Here is a 22,671-nt window from a genome sequence, read left to right on the forward strand (position 1 = left end):
CTGCATGAGCTTTGGGGTTGTGGTGACAGACTGAGAACACAGTGTGAGTCTTAAAAGTCCTGTTTCTTAATGTGTCAATCTGACAAAAATTGAATGAGAAGTGTGGTTGGTGACTTATTGTTCCATTAATCTCCACCCAAATATGCCACATGTTCATCTTCTGCATGCAAATGGAGCACAAGTCCATTACGCTCGGTGCTGTTACAGCTTTGGGTGCAGTGCTCACAGTTAACCAGCACATTTTAGCATCCATCATTTCCACAAAGCTGGACCTGCAGCTCATATGTTTGTTTTTTGTACTTTTATGACTGAATGAATACATTGTGGCTCGTTGCTGTGTTGTTATTCTCCATTCTGTCCCCTTCATTTATCTCAATGACTGACTCCTTTGTCTTATTTTTTCTTCATTAAAGACTATAGTCCATAAACTGTGACTGTGTTCTGTATCACTCAGACCTGCAAGACTCTGGATCAGAGCTGGGTTAAATATTATTTACTTTACCTCCAGCAGACGACTGGGGTTAAAACACATAAAGATGATAACCAGGCAGCTCTGATTGTGTTATCCTTCTTGAATTTAATTTGTTGTTTTTATGTGTTGAAATCCCTATCATCTGAACCTTGAAATATTATTTGACGCAGATCTACTCTGAATCCTAAATGTAGATGTTTCTTATGCCCTCTTATCTTCAACTGTCTTTCCAACTGCCATCCATCACTTCTGTCTTTGTTCGACTGTTTATACATATTTTCTTTCTTTTTCCCTTCTTTCCCTTTATTTTGGTATCTATTGTGTTTCTGTGACATCTCCTCTGCTATCTCTACTATTGTGCTCTCTTCCCTGATGGCATTATTTCTTGCCTTAACATTCAATCAATATTTTTCTGCCTTTTCTTTTTCTCTCTTTATGTTACATTCCCTCTTTCCCTTTACTAATATTCCCTAAACCTCTTGTCCTGCTCCCATCATCCCGCCTCTCCTCAATCCTTACCCTCTGGCTCTCCTTGCACCTTTCCTGCTGCAACCCCCTTCCCCCTGATGTAGCCCGATACTGTGGATGTGAAGAAAGGTGCTCAGATAGTGAAATGTGCCAGTCTGCGGAGAGTTAAGCAGTGAGGCAGACTGAGTGCTGCGTCCCTGCAGGTACGGGACTGACCCACAGTGCCTCGTCTGACCTGTGAGCTAGACCATTTAATCCAGTCTCTCTGGATTAAATGCATCTGAATGTGCCTTTTATTCAGTACTAATGATATGTAATGTGATGCTGGCACAGCAAAATGGCATTTGAAACCTCTCTTTAACTAATACATAAACATAGACTCCTGTTTGTCCTTTTTAATTCTATATTTGTAGAAGTTATAACATGAAAGTCACCAGCAAACTGGTTAAAATCTTGTTTTTTTTATTTCCTTCTATGTTAAACTGTTTTATATAACATTAAAGTATCTGTAGGTTTAAATGCAGCTTATGGTCTATGCAACCAAATGTATCGTGTTTGTTTAAAAGGTGATATAGTATTCAGCCTTAAATCTGGAGGTTGCAAAAATATCAACATAAACCAGAGTAGATATTGTCTCATGACATTTAGAAGAGCATATATTAATAATGAAAAAACAATATCTATAAAAACAGGTTTTCTTGATCTTTGTGCACAGAAACAGGCACACTGAAGCACAAATATTATACCATACAAAACCACTCAGGTTTGGTTCAGAAACAGTAAAATAATCATGTTTAGGACTAGTTTATATCTGCCCAAATGACGTGTAGCTGCATGTTTTGACAAGTAAAGGCTAGTACAATATGATCAGATCAAATTAGACATCAAAAAAAGATCCAGTAAGAAGACAGTCCTCAAGGTCAAAGCTGCAAGGCTATTCATCCCATGAATTACTATGTGGAGCCACTGTAGTCTGTATGTGTTTGTGTGAGTGTGGTTGTGAGTAAGTGTGCGACTTGCCCTTTCTAATGAAAAGGCCATGACATTCCTGAGATTACTGATATTTCAAGTAACACACTACTGAATGTTAAACCACTTTTTCCAACCATTTGTGCTTAAAAGCTATTTGGAATACTAATATTTAATCTATAGGCCATTTAATGACAGAGATTTATTTTTGTGCTATTTGACCAAACATTTAAGCCAATTTTAAGTCAGTTACACTGACTCACTGCAGATTGCATGCTGTGTGCCCAGTTATTATGAGATTTGCTTTGGTTAGATGTGGCCTGACAAATCTGTGTCTCGCCCTGAAAGACCATGTTTCCTCTGTCCACAGAGTTCTCCACAGGATTCAACCCCTTCACCAAAACCATCCTACATGGACACATGACCAGCAGCAGCTGACAAGAGGAAGAACACACATAAAAAGGCAGAAGGACAGAAATGAATGGCAACAGACACCAACCAACTCAATGACAGCCACAGTGGCTCTGCCGATTATCAGCACGCGCCAGAAGAGAAGGATATGGATTTACTTGTAGTTTTTATTACCTTTTTTTTTTAAAGAAACCATGAAAAAAACATCTACTACTAGGCTAGAAGCATGATTTCGTATATAAAACAAAAACCAAACACAAACAAAAAAAAAAAAACTAGCAACCAAAATGTGCTTCCTGTTTATCTGTATCAGCATGAGTGACTGCTGCCGCATGGCCTGTCTTTAACTACAAATACTGAGGGAATACAAGGGGTGGGTACTGGGTGGGGAGGGAAGCTGATGATACACTGCTGTATGGGACAGGCATGCAATGTAGGGTATGGTCAACCACTGGCCTGTTTTTCTAAATCAACAAGGAAAAGGTTATCAGTCAACCTTTAAAAAAAGGGAGACTAAATTAACCAGAAATATATAATAATCTCTAGGCAACAGGTTTTCCCCCTCCCTCTCCCTGCCACATTTTTCCAGCGAAGAGCTTCACAAACTAGTTTTAAACCTGTCCCAGTGCTCTCAAAATCCAGTAAAGCTACACTTATTACCCAAGGATATTGGTGTTGTACATACTATCATATGCACTAAATTGCTATACGTGACTGTGTGTTACGTGTGTTGTTTATGTTATGAGATCCCTATGCGATGCCACTGATGCTGCTGTTTCAGGGTCATAAGGATAACCCCTCCCTGTTTCTCTTGTTTGGTTCGTTCACTCTGAACCTATATATTATTCTATATATCTTGAGATCTTTGTGGGTACAAGAACATACAATTGTTGTCGCTCTGCCTGTTTTTAACGTCAGATTTCTGTGTGTCAGGTTGTTTTATTTTTTGTGGTCTTCATGTGCTTTCACCCATTTTATTTTTTGACATGTCAAAGTATAGACAGTAAGTTATTTACTGTACTATGGGTGTGTTTCAGCTGTGGGAGGCAGGTTTTAGAGGTGAACTTGCTTCTTATCCTTTCCTCAGAGTGATATTTGCCTTGTGGAGCAGGGGACATTGAGATATATAAAGAATGTCATAAGAGATTTACCCACTATACCATCCCACTTCTCCGCCTTTTCTTGTCCTCAGTGTGTTGTATCCTTGTGAGGTGTATTAATCTGATTTTGGTGTGAGATGACCTCTCTTCACCTTCAATCTCACCCTTATCGCCCTACCTCCACCTCTCACCCTGCCCCGACAGTCAGCCTCTCAGAGTAGATGTAGCAGTCCTGTCCACCTCTAACAGGGGGCAGGATCTCACCTTCAGCTTGTAGCAATGTCTGTGTGACCTCATCATGTAGATAGCACCAGATGAGTTTATAGACCATCTCAGCACCACCAGAAGATGTCACTTGATGAGGGTACCGTAGCAGAAATGCTGGTAATTATGTAGCACTGGTTTGACTGGTTAAGAAGAGTCAGCTGGAGAAAGGAAAGTGCCGTGTCGAGGGTTGAGGATGTGTTGAGATTAGATGTTTGTCTCCTTGACAGTTCTTTGGAGTGTAGCAAAGACAGTCAGTCACCAATCACTGTGATGAGAAACTGTAATACTGACCCGCAACTGTGAGTCTGACCCTTCTAGAAGCTCGTCTCTTATTTTACTCCTTTCTTTATGTTTCTTTTCATGATTTTCTGTCTTAACTGTACTTCAGAAGAAGCAATAACTGCTTACAAAAGGACAGGATTGTCAGTGTGTATTTGAGTGCATGAGTGTGCGACACAAAAGGAGAGGGAGGATTTTAGGATCATATTTCATGTTCTTCCTAAGCTCGAGCTTTCAGTCTGTTAATCACAGCTTTAGGCTCCACTAAGAAATGATGTCAGTACATTAATATTCCACATTTCATCACTTTGCCTATGTAGAAACAAAACCCTATTAGATTTTAACAATAGTGGGTAACTGTTTGTCCTCACATGATACAGTGTTTAGACACTAATTTTGGGCAAATATGGGTATGATTTCATACCAACCATCCCATTTGCAAAGTGCCCAGTGTTGATTTTTGTTACTCATCAGGGAGCATAGCTGTGTTAAGTTATAGTTTTTCAAACCTTATGGACATTCATATGCATTTTGAATGAAATCCTAGTGAGTGCGAGTGTGTTGTGTGACTGTGTGTGTGATTTTCTTAATATCACGTATTAAGTCCTGGATTTTGGGACACTTAAAAGTTGTGATAATATCACAGGAGGACATACTGCAAATGGACAGAGGGCAGATACCCTCTGACAATACGTGTAACTCTAAATCACATATTTTTTAATGTTGATTTACCTCAATATGCGTGCCATCTCACATTATATCAACTAACTACATGCATTTCTTTCATCTTTATGTTAGACAATGAATGCTTTTATTATAGAAATATATGTAAGTCACAAAAATGTTGCAATAAGCACTCATCCAGTGTTTGTTTAGTACAGCAGAGATGATGAATGTAAAGTCTTGATATACTGTAAGTCTTGTTATAAAGTAGTCATATGTGTTGGCTCTGTGTTTAAGTAGAAGATAGGATATGCAGTCTGTTGTATCAACTCAGTATCTGCTGATGATTATCAAACATATAACTTTATTCTCATCTCAACCATGCATACAAACCATCCACACAACATGTCATGAGAGATTTAAAGAGTAAAGTCTTGAATGGGTTTTTGACATTTTAACAAGTATCTCTTCATCAAATATAATTTGTATTTTAGTATATTTTTTAATAACCACAGAAGTTAGATGTCAATGAGAATACACAGCAGTGTAATGGTGTATAATCCCTTATGTCAATGAATATGTTTGCTCTCTAAGGGCTCATAATTATGGTCTGCTTGGGTTGGTCTCTGAAGCAGGGGCCATTTATAAATCAACTGCTGATGTCAGGGTTAGAGCGATGGGAGGGGGAGGGGGGTCTGATTACAACACAATAGAGTAAGCACTTTGATCTTTGGCAGGAAAGGTACATGGAACTGTGGCAAGACTTGGTGGCTTCGATGGCTAGTCTTTCAAGATGACAAGCATTTTTCCTCAACACAGCCCATCCCTGATCTATTTCTGCCCCCTTACCAAATATAAGACTGAGCCCGTTCTAAGGCTTTCCACATGGTGACGGTGTGAACGTGATGTGAACCGAGGAGTCCAGTTAAGTGCAAGCAAAGGGAGTGGATCATTCCGAGTGGTTAATAATGGAAAGCTCTGCACTAAGGGACGACTGAGATGATGCCATGCACCAAGTTCATGCAAAAATATTTACTGTTGCAAAAACTAGAGAACATGTGTATATTCCTTTAGAATGGATTGAAGACATTATTAACGCAATAGCATATTACTCAATACTAAGGAATGCAACTGCACACATGCACACAAAATGTTTTTAACATAAAAGGCTATATATATGAAATATATGAAAATATATATATAAATATATATATTTACTTAGAATGCTATGCACCCTTACTTGTCAACTGGGATTCTAGTTATGTTATGGATGTACTTTTAGCATCATACAGCTGTAGCTACCAAGAGACTGTTGAGTTCTGGGTAATGCCTGCAATCTGGGGATAAATAGGGGTCTTCTGGGTATTTTAACCTATTTTGTTTGCTTTTTTTATTGTTATGGAGAGTCAAACACAAATTTAAAATATACATGTAAAAGCCTTTTAATCCAGTCAAATCCGTTGACATCTATTGACAATTTACTCTGTACACCAGCTCAACATTTACAAAATTAATAAAGAAATGAAATGTCTTTGCGTATGGTGTGTATGCTTTTGTGTGAAACATTTAGCCTGTGTGTTAAAAATATGAATGGATTAGCTGTAACCTTTTGCCTCTGCAGGACCATGGGGGAAATGAGTGATGTGTCTACAAAATACTTTTCACTGCTACATCACAAAAGTAGTAAATATGTAATGTAACTGTATAAAATGAGAGTTAATCTTTACAAATGCAAAGTCTGGTGTGCCAGTGGACAATAATACTACTATCTGTCTTAATAGAATAATCAGGTGAAGTTATGTAAAACCATAGATTTATAAAAACTAACAGCCCATGAATGCTAAAGATTAATGCTACAATGAAACTGCTGGGAATTCATCAACAAGATCAAAGGAAGTTGGAATGGCTCTTTACTGGATATGAATGACTCAATCTTTTACTTTAGTGATTCACTGGTTGGATTATAAAATGCTACTTTTTGCTCAGTGGTTCACTACAGTCAATGGTGTAAGAAATACTCAGGTCTAAAGGATCTACATTCAACATGTTAATTTAATAAAAGCATACAAGTATTATCAATTAAACGCACTTTGTAAGAGTCCATTTTACTCAGAAATATGTCATCTATAATCTCATATGTTTGTATTGTAGCTATCTTGTGAGAACCATTTTCTTCTTAAAAGTCAACTTTCTGAGCTCAGAAAACCAGACTTTTTTTCTTTTGGCTCTTTTCTGAGTTCAACTGTACTGGTTTTTGTTCTTGAAAACATTTCTTCTCAGTTCAGTTTTCTTGGTTCTATTTTGCCGCAAATAAAACTAATGAAGTCACATAGATGAGAGAGGAAAAGAAAAAGAAAAGAAAAGAAAAAGAAAAAAGGAAAAGACAAAAACCAGTAGTCGGACTTTGAAACTAAAGGATGGACAATGACTTGGACCACTGAGAATTGACACAGACATCCAGCCTTACTTTCAGTTTGTGCAAATACCCAAAAAGAATAATGGGATTTTTCTCAAGACAAAAAGGAACTCTTCACCCCTCTGTTAATCAAAACCATTAAAGCTGCAAGACAAATATGGGGATATAAAAATGTGCTCTGAGACATTGTGGGGTAGGAATATGAAGCTGTATAAAACAAAATGGAAAGACACAAGTGAAGTGCCTCAAATTTGTACAAAACACTCAGGTCAGTAATTGAAAAAAAGTTCCTGGTTTCTTTCCACCACTGACTAGAGCAGCATTTCTGAAAATGTGGAGTGGGCAGAACTAATGTTTTGGAGTTGGAGCATCTCAAACTCATTATAGGGATGTACAATAAAGAAATCCACTGCTGAACTCTCACTTCTACTAGACAAAGACTGTAGGTTTGGAAAATGGACAAGTATTTTACTGGTGCAAAAATAAAAATGAATCTGTTTTTGTCCAGCTTGTACAGTTTGAACTTTATTGTTCTGAGAATATATGCAATGTAAAACAGGCTCATTGCAGCCACTGGTACTGTTGAAGTATTCATCTCTGGAGCCAAAAATTTGTTTGTCGTTCTAAAAGAAAAAAAAAAGTTACCTTATTGTTATAGTTATAACAAGGGGAAAGTATTGTCTCAGGGAGTTTATTGTTGATTCAAGCAAAAAAAATTGTAGTTGTCTTTAAATTGCATTACATATTACTCAAAGACAAGTTAAAAGAATGGTTATAATATTGATGTTTTTTCCAATAAAAGTTATACTTGAACCATTGTTAAAATTTTGTTGGGGTTGACAGAGTTAGAGAAGCAGTGACTGCAGTACTTGTAGATATACTATGCACCACTAGGGGGCAGAGTTAGCCCAGTGTGTGCTGTGCAGGTTCCATTGCCCTGCAGCCTGTCTGTGTGCTGTGTCTGTTGTGTTATTTTGTGTGCTTGTGGAGGGTGAGTGAAGCGCAGGAAGTGTTTTCAGGTCCTTTTAACAAAGAACCTGGACACCTGTGAGACTGCTTGTTGTAATGTGACAATTGTAGATCCTACCTTTTATTATTTGCACTTTGAAAACATAAGTATTTATTTTAATTTATCCGAAAGCAGCCATTCTATTGAGTACTTGAAGCTGGCACGGTGTGGCTTTGTTGTTTTGTAAAACCAAGACTTTCTGCCTGATTCATATTTTGTTAGTTAGTTGTTGTTAATTTAGTTAAGAGAAAATGACTACTGGCTGCCAGAAGACCACTGCCAAGGCCATCCCGTCGACCAGGACGGTGACTATCAGCGACACGGACCACATGCCCCACGACTACTCCACGACTCCCGGAGGGACCCTGTTCAGCACCACCCCTGGAGGTAGGTCCTGTCCATGCACTCCCTGTGTAGAGACCTGTGTTTGCAGAGGGCCTGTCCTCAGCCCAGCAGCCATAGATCATATGTACTTTTACTGCCCAGACAGCTGTTCTGTTGTTGTGTTCAAGGAGAGGCTAACACCATGAGGTCCGCTGTCACTGCCTGCAGACAGATGCTAGCTCTGTGTAAGCTAACGGCTAACACTGCAACCACAATGGTTATTCAGAAAGTGAGGAGAAAACACACAGAATGAGCCCCTGAATATAGACTAAAATATTAATGTTCACAACGACGAGGTAATTTAGTCTGTATGCAGTAAATGAGAAAATGTTAGTGGTGGGTTGCATCAGCTGTTGTGGGACTTTGGCGACCCCTAGTGTCCAGCTGCTGCAGATGCACCTCAGGTCAGTATAAACCAGGGGTGTCAAACTCATTTTAGTTCAGGGGCCACATTCAGTTAAATTTGATCTGAAGTGGGCCAGACCAGTAAAATAATAACATAATAATATGTGAGTAATGTCAACTCCAAACTTTTCTCAATGTTTTATGGTGAAAAAAGTAAAATTACAGGATGAAAATGTTTACATCTACAAACTATCTTTTCAAACAATGTAAATAACATGAAGATATTGGAAAAATGTAATTTTAACATTATTATGCTTTAGTTTATCATTTTCACATGTACATTATAACTTCCAGATCACAGTAGATTTACAAATACACAAAAAATGGTAAAATTACACTTACTTCTTTTAAGACATTTCAGATTGTTCATAGTTGTTCAGATTATTCACATTTTGTTTTTGCTAAAATATAGTTTGGAAATGTAAATATTTTCATGTAATTTGGGTTTTTTTTTTTTTTTTGTCCACTAAAACAAACAGAAAAATTCTGATATTATTATTATATTATTTTACTGGTCTGACCCACTTTAGATTGAATTGGTCTGCATGTGGAATCTGAGTTAAAACTATTTTAATTCCATTGATTTTCAGTATCTTCAGTGTAACATTAAAATTATTATGCTTTAGTTGATCATTTCCACATGTACATTATAGCTTCCAGATCACAGTGGATTTACAGATACACAAAATATGTAGTAAAAGGTGGAATATTATTAAAATTGCACTTAAGACATTTAAGGGTGTATTTACATTTACAAAGAGAAAAATTTGAGTTGTGAGTATTTATAGGTTATTATGAGATTGAATTGGTCTGAATGTGGAACCTGTACTAAAATGATTGTTAATATTTTCAGTGTAATTTTTGCATTTCACGAATTCATCCCAGGAGCCAGATTGGACCCTTTGGCGGGCTGGATTTGGCACCTGTGGTATAAACCAAAGATGTGGAGAGAAAACATAACATGCAATTATATTACATACAACTGACTAAAAAGGTTAGAAATGTGTTAAACCACAAATGTTTAGAAGTCATAGGCGTGTTTCCATCAATACTAAATAACTAATTTCACATGCACATATCATAACTTCAAGAAATAATTAGGATTGGAACGTACTTTTCCTTCCTTCCTTCAAGAAATATGAAGGGTTGGAACTCTAACATTTATAACATATATAACATAACTTATCCTGTCCTCCTATCCTTCCCTAACCTTACCTATCCCACAGCATGTGGTTGTGTTGGGCCACCACAGATGATCTGTGGCCCACCCTCCTCCATCCTTCTCTGTCTTCTGCAGCTCTCATTTCCTCACTGAGGTTCAAGCGAGTGCATTCTCTGATGTTATCTTCCCATCTTTTCTTTTCTCTCCCTCTTGCCGCCTTACACAGTGCCTTGCAGAATGGTCTTTCCAAGGCCAGAGGTGCTGGTGATATGGCAGTACCACCTTAGTTTTTGCTGTTGTCATCATGTAGTGTATCTGGCAACCTGGCGGTGCCCATCCCTCTTCGGGTTAAATGTAGTTTAAGGTCATACCCAGAACCTACTTTTAGTGTTGATTAATTACATCTTTGATTAATCGACTGATCATGTGGTCTGTAAAATATCTGAAAATGCTGAAAAAGTGTTTCCCAAAGCCCAACATGACATCATCAAATGTTTTGTTACGTCAGATCATAAAGATACTCAGTTTACTGTCACGGATTTAACCACATGGAATCTGAGGAACCCTTTTTAAAAAACAAAAAAAGTGCTCAGAAAATCAATTATCAAAATAGTTGTTGATTAACTCATTGACAAATAATCTTTGCAGGTCCATAAATATAACAGTGCATTATTATTTTTAATCATCATTGTTCTATTGCATTGATTACAAGTTGTTTAATACTGTATGTGTTCATGGATTTCCTGACACACATCAGCTCACATTTGTATCTTGGAGGGTTGGGACCCACATCCAAAAATACATGTTGCATTTATGAGTTCGTGGAAAATAGAGACATCTGAGCTGCTGGAGGTCTCCAAGTAGGAGTGACTTTTTGTATAAAGTTATGTAACAGACATTTTGCATTCACCAATGATAAACAGTCAGTTATCCTCTTTGTTCCCGAGTGTCCTGTCTCTGTTTATGTGAGCAAGTTTACTTCTTTTTAATTATCTTTTTTAAGAATCTCAAACATAGTGCGAGAATATCCATGTACTATTCATCATCTTTAATAGCTTTGTTTGGACAATGCTTAAAAATATTTCAGATGTTGCTACTGTTATTAATTTGATCAAATCCGTCTTCTAATATTAATGTCTATTCACACAAAAGGTACCAGGATCATCTACGACCGAAAGTTCCTGTTAGAGTGTCGTAGCTCCCCAGTGGCCAAGACCCCTCCAAAGGGGCTTCCTGACATTCCAGGGGTGACCAGTCCTTCCTCTAAAGATGCCGCAGAGAAGAAAGGAGAACTACTGAACAATGTCCATGTACCTGGTGGCAGCAACACTGGTATGTTCAGACACAGTCAAATGTAAATTCATTTAGTCTTTAAAAATGACTTTAGAGTTTTGGACAAACTTTGAATCCATTACACATGTACAGTAGATTACTGCTGTTTTTTGAGTACTACCATCCACTATCTTTCATAGATCAATTTGTAGTTTTTGGAAACAGTATCCTGCCGTTTATTTTATTTAATTCTTAGCTGATGTATTTAAGACAGGGGTCATTTACTCTAACATTAGTAGCTGGTTGAGAAAGAAGCAGCAGATGGTTTTTATGCATAATGAGGGGATTTTTCAGAGTTGTTATAGTTTATTTACAGCAGACTGAAAACCAAACACATCTGTCTGAGGCAAATGTTCATTTGCTCTGGTAGATTAGTCTGTCACTGCTCTCATTCAAACTTAATGTGACCCAGTCTCAACCATTTATCTGATGTGGGGAGTGCCAGGTTTGGTTTGATATGATGACAGGCTTCCACTGGTGACTGCTGCCTGCCCACCAGTGGCATTAGTCTGGGTCTGTTACTGTGATTGGCTTGATTTTTACCCAGTTGCATCCAGAGAAATTTTACTGTGAGCCCCTTGGAAATCTAAAATGAACTAGGAGTATCCAGATAATAAAGATGTCTTTCATACTTGGCTCATTTGGTCTGGAGCTTTGGACCAGACAGTTTGATTCTAAAGACATTTACAGGTTTTAAACCTTATTTGACTGTAATGAGGACCAAGCAGCTGGGCTTTAGTCCAACCAAAGTGGTGGTTTTGGTCTGGATCAAATTAAACCATGGTTTGATTCATGTATGGTGTGAAATCGGACCAATCCCAGAAAGTCACACAAGATAATCACTGCATAAAACAGACAAAGATGAAAATCCAACACTGACAGATGAAATTGAAAATGAATTAAAAACATGTCAAACACTGTCTATAATCCATTTGATGTCAAGTACAAGGAAGGTGCAGCAGTGCACATAAGTGATTACAGCAGGACATATTAGTCTGCTAATGAAATTTGCAGATTTTAAGGAGAACAAATGTATACAAAGCAACACAAAGCTAGACCTTGGTTTGACTTTCCAACTAATCCAGTCTTAGCACCGTTTGTGTCACTCTTTTTCTTCTGGTTTAAGAATGTCCCCACTCTGAAATTCACTTATAAAGTTCTGAATACACTTTGACACTACACTCTGAATACACAGTTTTTCCTCTAACTGAGGTAAAAAACACTAACAACAGTAGTTTACACTTTTAAATCCTGAAAAAATGTCTGATGTTTACTGTGATTCTCATTTCTTTAAAGTCTCTTTTGCTATAGTTACTGTCAGATGTTTTTAAAAATAATTATCCAGTTAATGACATCTTATTTTCTTGAAGTATTAGATGTTTCTCCTGATGTTTGTTTTGTGATCTGTTTAAGGTGAAGATGCACAGTTTCAGATGGACATGTAGGTGATGCTGGAACCAGGACTGAGAAGACAGACTTGCTGATGAGAACAGTAGCTCAGGAGTACCATCATTCATTCCATGAAGAACAAAATTTGCCTACAATTGACAGTGTCTTAGTCTTTCAGTCTTTAGTCTGTTTTTCATTTTCTTGTTACAAAAAAAATCTGCAAATTTTTTTTCCAGCTTCCTCAAGGCTTAAAATATTTTGTGAAAAGGTGTGCCTTCTTGAGAATCTACACCAAGGTGTACTTAACACCAACACAGCCTCTTCACCACTGAGATAAATTTAATAGAAATTAAGATAAAAATCAGAACAAATCTATTTTTTGCTACTTGTACATCCATTCCAGAAGGATTTGTCACTTAATGTGCATTTATATCTGTCCTCTTTACAGATATTTCCTTGAAATTTGTAAAACTCAAATTTGTTAACCGTGCTTTTTAAAATCTTCACCTGAAATGACATACAGAGAATGTAAACCACAATTTTGATGAAATTTTGATTTTCAAACAGTTTGTGAGATGACAAAGCATTAAAACAAACTGCATTAACAGTTGTATTTGTCAAATATTTTTACATAAATCTGCCTTAAATCATTTCACTGTTCTCGTGTTTTTATGAGCAGCATCTGAAAATCTAGGGTAAAAAATCAGAATAAAGCTGAGGGTTGTAGAGTTCAAATGTTTCCTGTTTTTATGTGAAGAGCCCAATACACATTTCTAAATGATGCATCTTAACTTTAAAGCAGCCTTTAGTACTTCCTGCCCTCAGTAATGGTCATATCAGTGGAATTCCTCAAAGCCGTCACTGCCAGCTGATAACCTTAGTCATTGGTCCGGATAAACGGGTCAATATACGACTGTACAGTACACACTCAGGAGAAAGGCGTTCCTTCCTAAGAGTGCGACAGTTGTGATGACAGAGTTCATTTTCATGCTGCTGACAACTTGTTCGACTGTGTCTGAACGTTTATACATAAATAACTGTGAGGTTTCTGCTTGAGGAAGTTTACAGATGTATGTTGGATAATGAGGAATGAAAATAAAAATCTGTCATTGACAAGTATTTACATAAGGAGCAAAGAGATTAGGGATGATTTTGTTGAGTTTATTAAGTATGTGCAGAAGTCAAAGAAAACAAGTTGACCAAGGAGACCATTATGAACAAAAATATTGAATGAATGAATGTTTATTTCAGTTAAATACAAAACATACATTTTAAAAAAAAACAAACATAAAATTAACACAATTTGTAACTGAAAAAGGAGGAACAATGAACTGACATGAATCCTTATCTAATCATTATATCAAAAAATTTTGCAATATTAATTTTACTCAGAAATGTCACAGGAGTACTGTACCTGTAATCTGAATAATATAACTTTGCAGCCCCATCACACCTATCCACAGAACCGAATGTGGTCAGCCAAAATTTGTAAAACCTGTAAATTAAGTGGAAAAAGAAGATGAAAGAAAGTACCAAAGCAGTAAAACAAACTCTCCACCTCATCTTTTTACATTTTGTAAATGAAATACACGGTGCGCTTAAGGGAGTATTAGGTAGCCCTGTTTTGATATCCCACATCTTGTCTGAACCTAATCTTTAAAACAGGCTTCTCTATCGTACAATTCCTTAAACTAATTTGTCACAGTTTGTCGACTTGTAGGTCCACTCCTTTAGTGATTACACCTTACAAATTAGATTATAAACAATCTGTCTTGTGTTAATATTTTATTGGACCATCTTTAGTTTTGATTTGCCATGACATTGTTGTATGTATATAATGTCACTACATTTATTTCTATCATTTTAATGGACTCTTAACATTACTGAATCTAGACTTGACCAACAGAATCAACCCCAGATCTTAACACTAACCCCACAGGCTTGTACTATAGGCACTAGGTATGATGGGTAATCACTTCATCTGCATCTTTTCTCACTCTGATGTATACATAACTCTGGAACAGGGTCAGTCTGGACTCATCAGACCACATGATCTTTTTCCATTGAAACACCAGCCAATCTTTATGTTCTGTAACAAACTGATGGTTGCTGTAGTAATGAGAAGTTACTCAATGTATCAGAGTTAAAGAATTATTTGCAGATAAAGCATATTAATCACCACAGTAATTATCCAATAGAAGGATCTTACCTGATTGCTTAGTTAAATCAAATTACAGACTCATATACAGCAGCTATAATGTGAGACCACATCAATTTGAGTCATGTCGAGACAGTATTGGTTAATATTTTTTACTACTTAAATTAGCCTGGATGAGAAATAACCCACAAAGACCCAAACATCCATCGGTGACCAAAATCATTCACTAAAATAAAATGTTAAATACCTGTTGATCCAATAATCCTATCAACACATGTCAATAATTGGTGTAAAATATAGTTTGTCGTCTGTTCATGGTCATCGGATATGACCCATTTGGACGTTCAGAGGCTCTGTAGTGAATATGAAAACACAATCATCTTCTAAAACATTGATTCACCAGTAAAACCCATGGGGTTGGATTAATGACAGGGGATGGCCACACTTGGTTTATGTTCAGTACAGTATGTTTAGTACTTTTCGGAAAAAATAATGGTTTTCATCATTTTTCTGTTTTGGATATAATAACTTTCAACTTTAATCTGAGCTTTAATGAAGATGTACATAAGAAGTACATTAAATTTCAGAAAATACCCGATTTTCACTTAAAAATGTAAAATACAGCGCATAATATTAGAGTAGATGGTGATAAATCACTTACAAAATGTTAAAAATAAAGAAAAAGTCATTTGGGAACTGCCACAAAAGCAGCACTGGGCCTTTATGGGTTAAAATCAATAAGTACAGTCTTGTATATGCTCAAGGCTCTAATTTCTGTTAAATTGATAAAGATGAAAGTTACCAGAGGACTTATCCAACTGTAACTGATGTGTGGATTGAACAGTTTCAGCTGACCAGGTCCAGTTCACCCTGTCTTTCCTCCACAGTAGCTTCACAGCATCCAGACGTTGACTCTGTCTCTTTGCTTCTCATTGTTCTGTTTGTTTTGGGTCTGAAGTCTCCCCTTGTCACCTCTGACTGTTTCCTAACACCCCCCACCCTAAAAAAACAAGTGCTACTGTTTCTCAGTCCCTCTGCTGAATCATCCTTCACTTTATGTGTGTGTGTTGTTTCACTCAGCGTACCTGTTTGATCACAATCAACAAAAGAAGCCTGATCAGAGAGACTCTAGTGACCTGTGACGATACATGCACTGTTAAGGATGTGAATTAGAGGTGAGGAGGGCAGATACTACAAATCTTTGCTGGTTTCCAGTCAAAAAAGTGTAAGACGGAAATGAGTATCTGTGAACAGGTTAAAACTTTTTGTCAAGCTGAAAACATTCAGTATGTGCATCTGATTCTATGTACCTCCTACCTTCCCTGGTTGGAAAGACTTAATTAATACTTGGGACTGCCTGGAGATACTCAAATAATTCTCAAAGTTTACTCAAAAATGACTTAGAACTTTCATATATTTAAAGTTCAGGTATACAACAAAATCACTCCCCACCACCACCACCACCAGACCCTCTGGACTGACATGAAAAGAGGACATATCTGGGCAAAAGAGAATGTTTGGTCACCCAATTAAAATAAAAGACAGCATTCTTTTCAAAATAAAATGTTTTAATATACTTTTCATATTTTATGTACAAAATATACATTATAATGTATAAATAGATAAAACATATTGCATCTGCATAATGAGTTTACTCAATACTACAAAAACAAAATACAGTTTACCACCCAGTACAGATGGAATACATCTTGGGTCATTCAGCTTTTTATGACCTTATCCTTCCATAATTAGTTGTAAAATACTTAGACAACAATCTCAGCTCTTATTTCAATATATGTGCATCCAGTGTCAGGTGACATCCATGATTAAAATGAACCGGTCCATGTGTAACATCAGATCAGTTTATGTTCAGGAGAAAAATTCCTTCTAGACTTCAGCAGTGTCAGTGACAGCCACACTCTTCCACTATCATGTCCTCATGGTGCCTCAGGGTCAGATCATCGTTCTCATAATACAGCATAGACAGGGGGCTGAGGCGTGTTGGCACACAGGACGGGCAGGTCACTCTTTCAGGGTGGTGATGTCTCAGGAGGCTCTGAAATAGAAACAAAAATGAATCAACCACTACGCAACGTCAAGATTTCAAAGAGTAAAACCCAGTTAAACAGACTGTTGTCTTACCTGCATGTATGCATGGTTGGTGGGACTAAAGGACTCATCCAGTGGGATGGGACACTCTCCCTCACAGCGGTATGCATTGTAGCGTTTTGGGTGGATAATCCACTCATCCCAGCCAATGTGGTCAAAGTCGACCCACATGTCAACTTTCCTGCACAGTGGGTGCTGTACAGCGTATGCTGGTGCCCCTGTGGGTGCTGTTCCCGCAGACACCCGCACACCCGCATCCAGCTGGTTCCGTTTGTGGCGTCGACTTTGACTGTCACTGTTGACCCTGTCCATCTGTTCAACATACTTGGAGTTCTCCACGGTATGAATGAGACTATACGCTGTTTGTTTTTGTTTTTGTTTGGAGAAGATGACCAACATGACCCGGTTTGTGGTTGGATAGTGTATCATTCTTTGCCTTTTTCTTAGATTTTTAAAAAGTGACTTGCTATTGATCTCCTCTTCATCCCCAGTACCACTCCCATGGTCTGCCTCTGGTTCTCCTGAAGCCTCTTGGCTCAACACTCCATCTCCTTGGTACAGCCAGTATTTTAAAAGAGCAGTCACATTAAAAACCTTCCAAGAGGACTCAGTGCTATTGGGTGATGTGCTAAAGCTGCCAAGGTAAAGTCGTTCCTCCTGGCATGACTTGCTGCCCAGGTCATCACAGCTCTGCCTTCTGGAGTGATACAACGCCACAGTAGTGTGGTTAGATGAAGAGAAAGCTGGAAGTCTGATCCGAAGCTCTGCTAGCTGGATAAGGTCACTGGTAGAAACAGATGACATGTCAAATGTAAATGTCCATCTTTCACCTTCTTTGTGGCAACCTAAAAAAAAAAAAAAAAAAAAAAAAAAGAGATGAGGTATGTAAATAAAAGGCAACTCAAGCTCTCTCACTCACAGACAGCAGTCTTGGTGATTCTGGGAAAACCAGATTTCTGGACAAATGTCAAAACACTGGAGTGGGAGGGTGAACAGAACAGGATGTGTATTGAACCCCCCAGTGCAAGGGCACGTCTGAGGGCTAATATACACACCCTCTCACATAAAACAGAGAAAGCCTTTAAAGTCGAATAAGCATTTTGACACTTGGTGGATTGTAAAAAGGGAGGGTCTGATAACATACCAACTAAAGAGCTGCTGGGGCAGAAATACCAATGTATATAGTAAAATATCCGTAATATATTAACTGTCCAATACAGATTCCGTTTACTCACCTCTTGCCATCACACTCAGAACAGAGTCAGAATTATGGGCTGGTGGATTGTCACCTCCTGTAGTGAAGGTGTTGACAGCTGATGAGGAATCAGCAGTCCTGAAGGAGCGATACAGCTGCATCATGTACAGAGGATATCTACTGCGCTGATTAAATGACAGATTTCTGAAAGCTGAGCTAGTCTCCAGGCCTGTGTGATATGAGCACACCTTGGCTGGGAGAATAATCCCAAAGAAATGAAAAGGATTGAGCAGAAAGTGTTGAGGAATTTAGCTTCCATTTCAACTACAGCTTATACAGCAACAGCAAGAGAGGCAAAAATCTCCTTCCTTCCTCCAGCTGGTCTCAGGCAGAAATGATGCTGTGTGCAGACAGAGCTCCAGACTGGCCCCTTTATAGTGGACAGCTGCCCTTTGATGACCCCGGGCCACTCCAGGCATCTGAACACCCCCCTCTGATCATCAGAGCACATCATGGGGCAGCGAAGAGACACATGTAGCCAAGGTCAGTGTCCTGTCAAACTACTTCAGCTTTTATATTCCTTCAGGAGTTTAATCCTCTGTAAATGTAGAAATCATTAACAAAACCACTAAATGCCATATTGTCATTAGCACCTTTCAGTTTCTAGTGCAGATGTGAAATTAAGTGGAAAGGTATATCTGAAATAATAAAATACACATTACAGCTCAAAATTTAAATGTAAAACAATTGAGTTTTATTTATGAACAAACAGCATCAGCACAATAATGTCTGATTTTCTAACACCAGAGAGTTATTTATGCACAAAACTGGTAACATTTCTCGTAAAGAATGTTTCCAGGTCTTCATAGCAGTAACATTACAGATTTAGTTTATAATTTACACAAGCTATAAAAATGACCTGTGTTTCGGTATTCAGCTATATGAGTTTTATTGGATATATTTCAAGTAGAATAAGTAAACAAATAAAAACAATGACAACATGTTAAAGTCTAGAAGTCAGAAACAGTTTCATAAATATTACACAGTGTGTGTTTGTGTTTCATGGTCCTTGATCCTTATAAAACCTTTTTATATTGCTTTATGCTCCCTTCACATTATGTTGTGTCAGTGAAGACACTGACTGGATGAGGTCTATGACTGGTCTGAGGTGTTTCCAACTTTGGCTCACAGCTGAGGGTCATCTTCTCATAAAGCGTTAAAGAAGTTCTTCACCTGTATATGAAAGGATTTGGAACCAGAACATCAGCAATCAGATACAAACACACAGTGCACACATTAGATCTGTTCGCATATTCACATTAGACCAAAGACAAAGAGCCCTGAACATTAGGACAGAGCCTCGTATGGTTGATAGTAGCATTACAAGTATTATGTGAAAGTGGAACAGATGAACATACCTTTGTTATTAATTGTTCCCGCACCTCCGAATCACTCTGAAACTCAACGCTTGCATCGAGATGTAACACAGGTATCCGTGACAACTTCTCAAAATGTACCCTGAAAAGAAACTTGCATTAGACTCTGAATTACATTAGCAGCATAAAGTCTTCAGATCACACGCCGCTGACTGTCATCTGTTCACAGCAACAAACAACCGCAAAGAAAAGCATTAAAAATTGTGACAAAGAATCTGAGCACAGCATCCAGCAACACACCAGTGGTCATTTCACTAATAAATTCATTTAACAGTGTATTTGTTATTTTACTGTAACAAAAATATAATTAGTGTGAGTTACACACACTTATAGAAATGGTAGAAAGTGTTGACTTGATTTTACATTAAATTAAATTATCTGAATTAACCTTTGAATTCTTTAATTTGTTCTCCTACATTTAAAAAAAAAGAAGAAAACTCACAAATAATGCAGATGTGTATTCTATGTAACACTCACTCTGTGCTCTTCTCAACAAGCCACCTCTCATGCTGAACATGAAGCTTATCCAGATAGTCTAGTTTCACTCCCTTTTCCTCTGCCCTTCCCCGCTTCTGCAGACGCTCCATACATACCTGAGAGATAAATACACAGTACAGTGGTATTTCATCTGTGAATGATGTCAAGCAATGGGTACAAAAACAACCACATGCCGATTTTTAAGATATGAATTCCTGTAAGTTTCTGTTTGATTAAGTGTATTTCCTGAAGACCTGTGGTGGGGCTCTGAGATAGATGATGCCCTCCAGCTCCACCTGGTGTCCAAATTGCTGAACCAGGAGGGAGTGCCAATCCTGGTAGACTGCCCACTCGGTAGAGTTGATACAACCCAGCTCAAACATGTTCAGAGCAAAGATGTATCTGGAAGCGTAATGACATGAAATTCAGCTCAATGAAAAACAAGGTTCAAAATGTTTCCCAAGTGCAACTGTCTCTACTTTAACCCTCAGAGATCTAAACAGAACTAATCTTATCCCTACATTTAAACACACATGTGACCCATACGGACATTCAGAGGTGGGAAACGTCATCCTCTCCAACACTGATTCACCAGTAAAATGTTTGTAGTGTAGTTCAACAAATGACAGCAGCTGTACATGCTTGTTTTTTATGGGCAGTTAATGGTACATTTTGCTTAAGTCAGTTTTCTCTATTGTGACATAAAAACCTTTGGATTTACTTTGGAGTTTTTATAAACATAGATAGGATCAGTACATTACCTATAGGAAAAGACCTGATTTCCACTGAAAATACAAAATGTGAAAGGTAATTTTATGATAAATGGTAATAACTCATTTAAGAAAAGTTATATGTAGGGAAAACTTTTTGGAAGCCATCACAAAAACAGTCTGAGGTCATAAGGCTTACCAATAATGAAAGAATTTTTAAAAATATCTTTCATTATTCCTCACCTGTCGCTGTAGATTGAGCGTTCATACACCTGCACAGGTATCCCCTCTGTGTTCAGCAGGCGAGCTGGAGGAGGCTGCAGCTGTGTCCTCAGCCGGCTCATACAGGAGTATGTCTGAAAGGTGTATGACCACCGTTGGGGGTCCTGGTACATCATGTGCAGTAGGTTGCTGACTGTTCTCTGCGGTGAATTATCTGTCCCCTGAAAAGGTACATGGTCAGTTTGTCTTTCTCAAGATTTTGTAGTGTTTTTTGTGATGAGATCAAGAAATATGCAAACCTTAGAAGTACCACTTTCTATGTTCTGCCACTTGCTGACAGGTTCTGCTACCACCTCCCAGTCTGGACATGCTGTCGTCAAAAGTTTCGCAAAAGTCGACTTTCCCACAGCTGACATGTAAAGACACACAACATTGAGTTCACAGGAGATTAATCAATATTTGCACACTGATCTGTATGTATAAGATTAAATTGCTATACAGAAACTCTGATTTTACCAATGTTGCCCTCGATTGACACTCTCTTCATTCGAGCTCTTCCATCTTTATTTGAAGCTGTGCTTGACAGAAGCCTTGAGCAGGGAAACTCGTGCTGGCCTAGTTTCTGAGCCATAGTAGTAAGGTATTTTGTCGGCTGTGTTTTGGCGGTGTTAGGAGATCCAGGCGCATAATAGCCGAACCTGAGGAACGGTACCAATCCTGTGGGGGGATTTAATTTGGAAACACGATTTAAAAACGCAAATCGATACAATCCCGCCATCGGGAGACACAGGTTCCTAAATACAGATGGTTTATCCTGTTTGGCACCCTATTTGCATGGTTGGCGTTGGTGAACTACGCACACTACCGGTGAGTTGAGCTCATGTTAGCTAGCTCATCCTCTCCGTGATGTAACCTTCACTTTCGACAAGAATGAGAGATTTATACGTACATTTCCATATAACACTACATTCATTATCCTTGTTAAATATTTAACTGCACTTGCTCCACCCACACATCCGTACTTGTCCTACAAAATAAAGTAACTTTAATGAGAAAATGTGCTCGAATGTTACTTAGCAACAAAATTACTTCCGGCATGTTTAGGGTGTATTTTCGTAATAAAATTTCTATATTACAAAATAATATAAATATAAGTGTCAAGTTCTTTGATTGTATAGTTGATAAACTATAATAATAATATACAACATTTATAAACATTGTTATTAATATTACATTGAACTTATAGATGTCTTTAATAAAAAATACTTTTAATTTGGAGTCAAAACAGCAGTCTTTTCGTTAAACCCGGAAGTACATCAATTTGTCAACATACTCCGCATGTGCTTGAAGAAATTACGTATCCTAACCAAACCTTAACCTGTGTTTGACAGTTTTTTTTACACATTAAATTTTGCTGAAAATTGTCCATATGAACCTAAAATGTTTTTTCACGAGACTCTTGAAATACCTCAATTATTTTTCCCTAAACTTTAAAAGTTTATGATGTATATTAATTAATCGGTATTTTTTCATTTTCGCTTCAAAGACAGTTAATCCAGTCATCAAGGAAAAAATGCATGTGGCAATATAAGGGGCATTTTCCTCCCTTTATAACGTGAGTGACTTTCACATTAAAAA

General features: G+C 37.7%; 4 protein-coding genes across 16 annotated transcripts in view; 2 read left to right on the top strand and 2 right to left on the bottom strand.

The window, feature by feature from the left end:
- The window catches only part of ank1a (ankyrin 1, erythrocytic a), a 90,725-nt gene extending 84,565 nt beyond the window's left edge, over positions 1 to 6,160 (top strand). For 11 of the 13 annotated variants that reach the window (XM_030142814.1, XM_030142817.1, XM_030142819.1 and 8 more), the window contains 2 exons: positions 1,045 to 1,143; positions 2,280 to 6,160. In XM_030142814.1, coding sequence (XP_029998674.1) covers positions 1,045 to 1,116 — 72 coding nt within the window. In that variant the 3' untranslated portion in view covers positions 1,117 to 1,143; positions 2,280 to 6,160. The remainder of the gene's footprint in view (positions 1 to 1,044; positions 1,144 to 2,279) is intronic. The other 2 variants (XM_030142815.1, XM_030142823.1) reach the window with 1 other exon arrangement.
- A 1,824-nt stretch (positions 6,161 to 7,984) lies between these two features.
- eif4ebp1 (eukaryotic translation initiation factor 4E binding protein 1) lies at positions 7,985 to 13,336 on the top strand. Its single transcript, XM_030142900.1, has 3 exons — positions 7,985 to 8,441; positions 11,158 to 11,337; positions 12,751 to 13,336. Exons 1-3 carry the CDS (start codon positions 8,306 to 8,308, stop codon positions 12,780 to 12,782), a joined length of 348 nt encoding a protein of 115 aa, XP_029998760.1. The 5' UTR covers positions 7,985 to 8,305; the 3' UTR covers positions 12,783 to 13,336.
- Positions 13,337 to 16,456: 3,120 nt separating this feature from the next.
- Positions 16,457 to 18,803, bottom strand: spaw (southpaw). The gene is made up of 3 exons (XM_030142886.1): positions 18,229 to 18,803; positions 17,027 to 17,838; positions 16,457 to 16,940 (listed from the first exon to the last, which is right to left on the bottom strand). The coding sequence occupies exons 1-3, from the start codon at positions 18,350 to 18,352 to the stop codon at positions 16,788 to 16,790; spliced, it is 1,089 nt and encodes a 362-aa protein (XP_029998746.1). The 5' UTR covers positions 18,353 to 18,803; the 3' UTR covers positions 16,457 to 16,787.
- Positions 18,804 to 18,922: 119 nt separating this feature from the next.
- On the bottom strand, positions 18,923 to 22,121 carry LOC115425373 (deoxycytidine kinase-like). The gene is made up of 7 exons (XM_030142890.1): positions 21,550 to 22,121; positions 21,333 to 21,442; positions 21,055 to 21,254; positions 20,356 to 20,503; positions 20,102 to 20,217; positions 19,607 to 19,706; positions 18,923 to 19,421 (listed from the first exon to the last, which is right to left on the bottom strand). The coding sequence occupies exons 1-7, from the start codon at positions 21,809 to 21,811 to the stop codon at positions 19,395 to 19,397; spliced, it is 963 nt and encodes a 320-aa protein (XP_029998750.1). The 5' UTR covers positions 21,812 to 22,121; the 3' UTR covers positions 18,923 to 19,394.
- Between the last annotated feature and the right edge of the window lie 550 nt (positions 22,122 to 22,671).

The sequence above is a fragment of the Sphaeramia orbicularis genome, chromosome 9 (assembly GCF_902148855.1).
Source record: "Sphaeramia orbicularis chromosome 9, fSphaOr1.1, whole genome shotgun sequence".
In the NCBI taxonomy this organism is placed as follows: Eukaryota; Metazoa; Chordata; class Actinopteri; order Kurtiformes; family Apogonidae; genus Sphaeramia; species Sphaeramia orbicularis.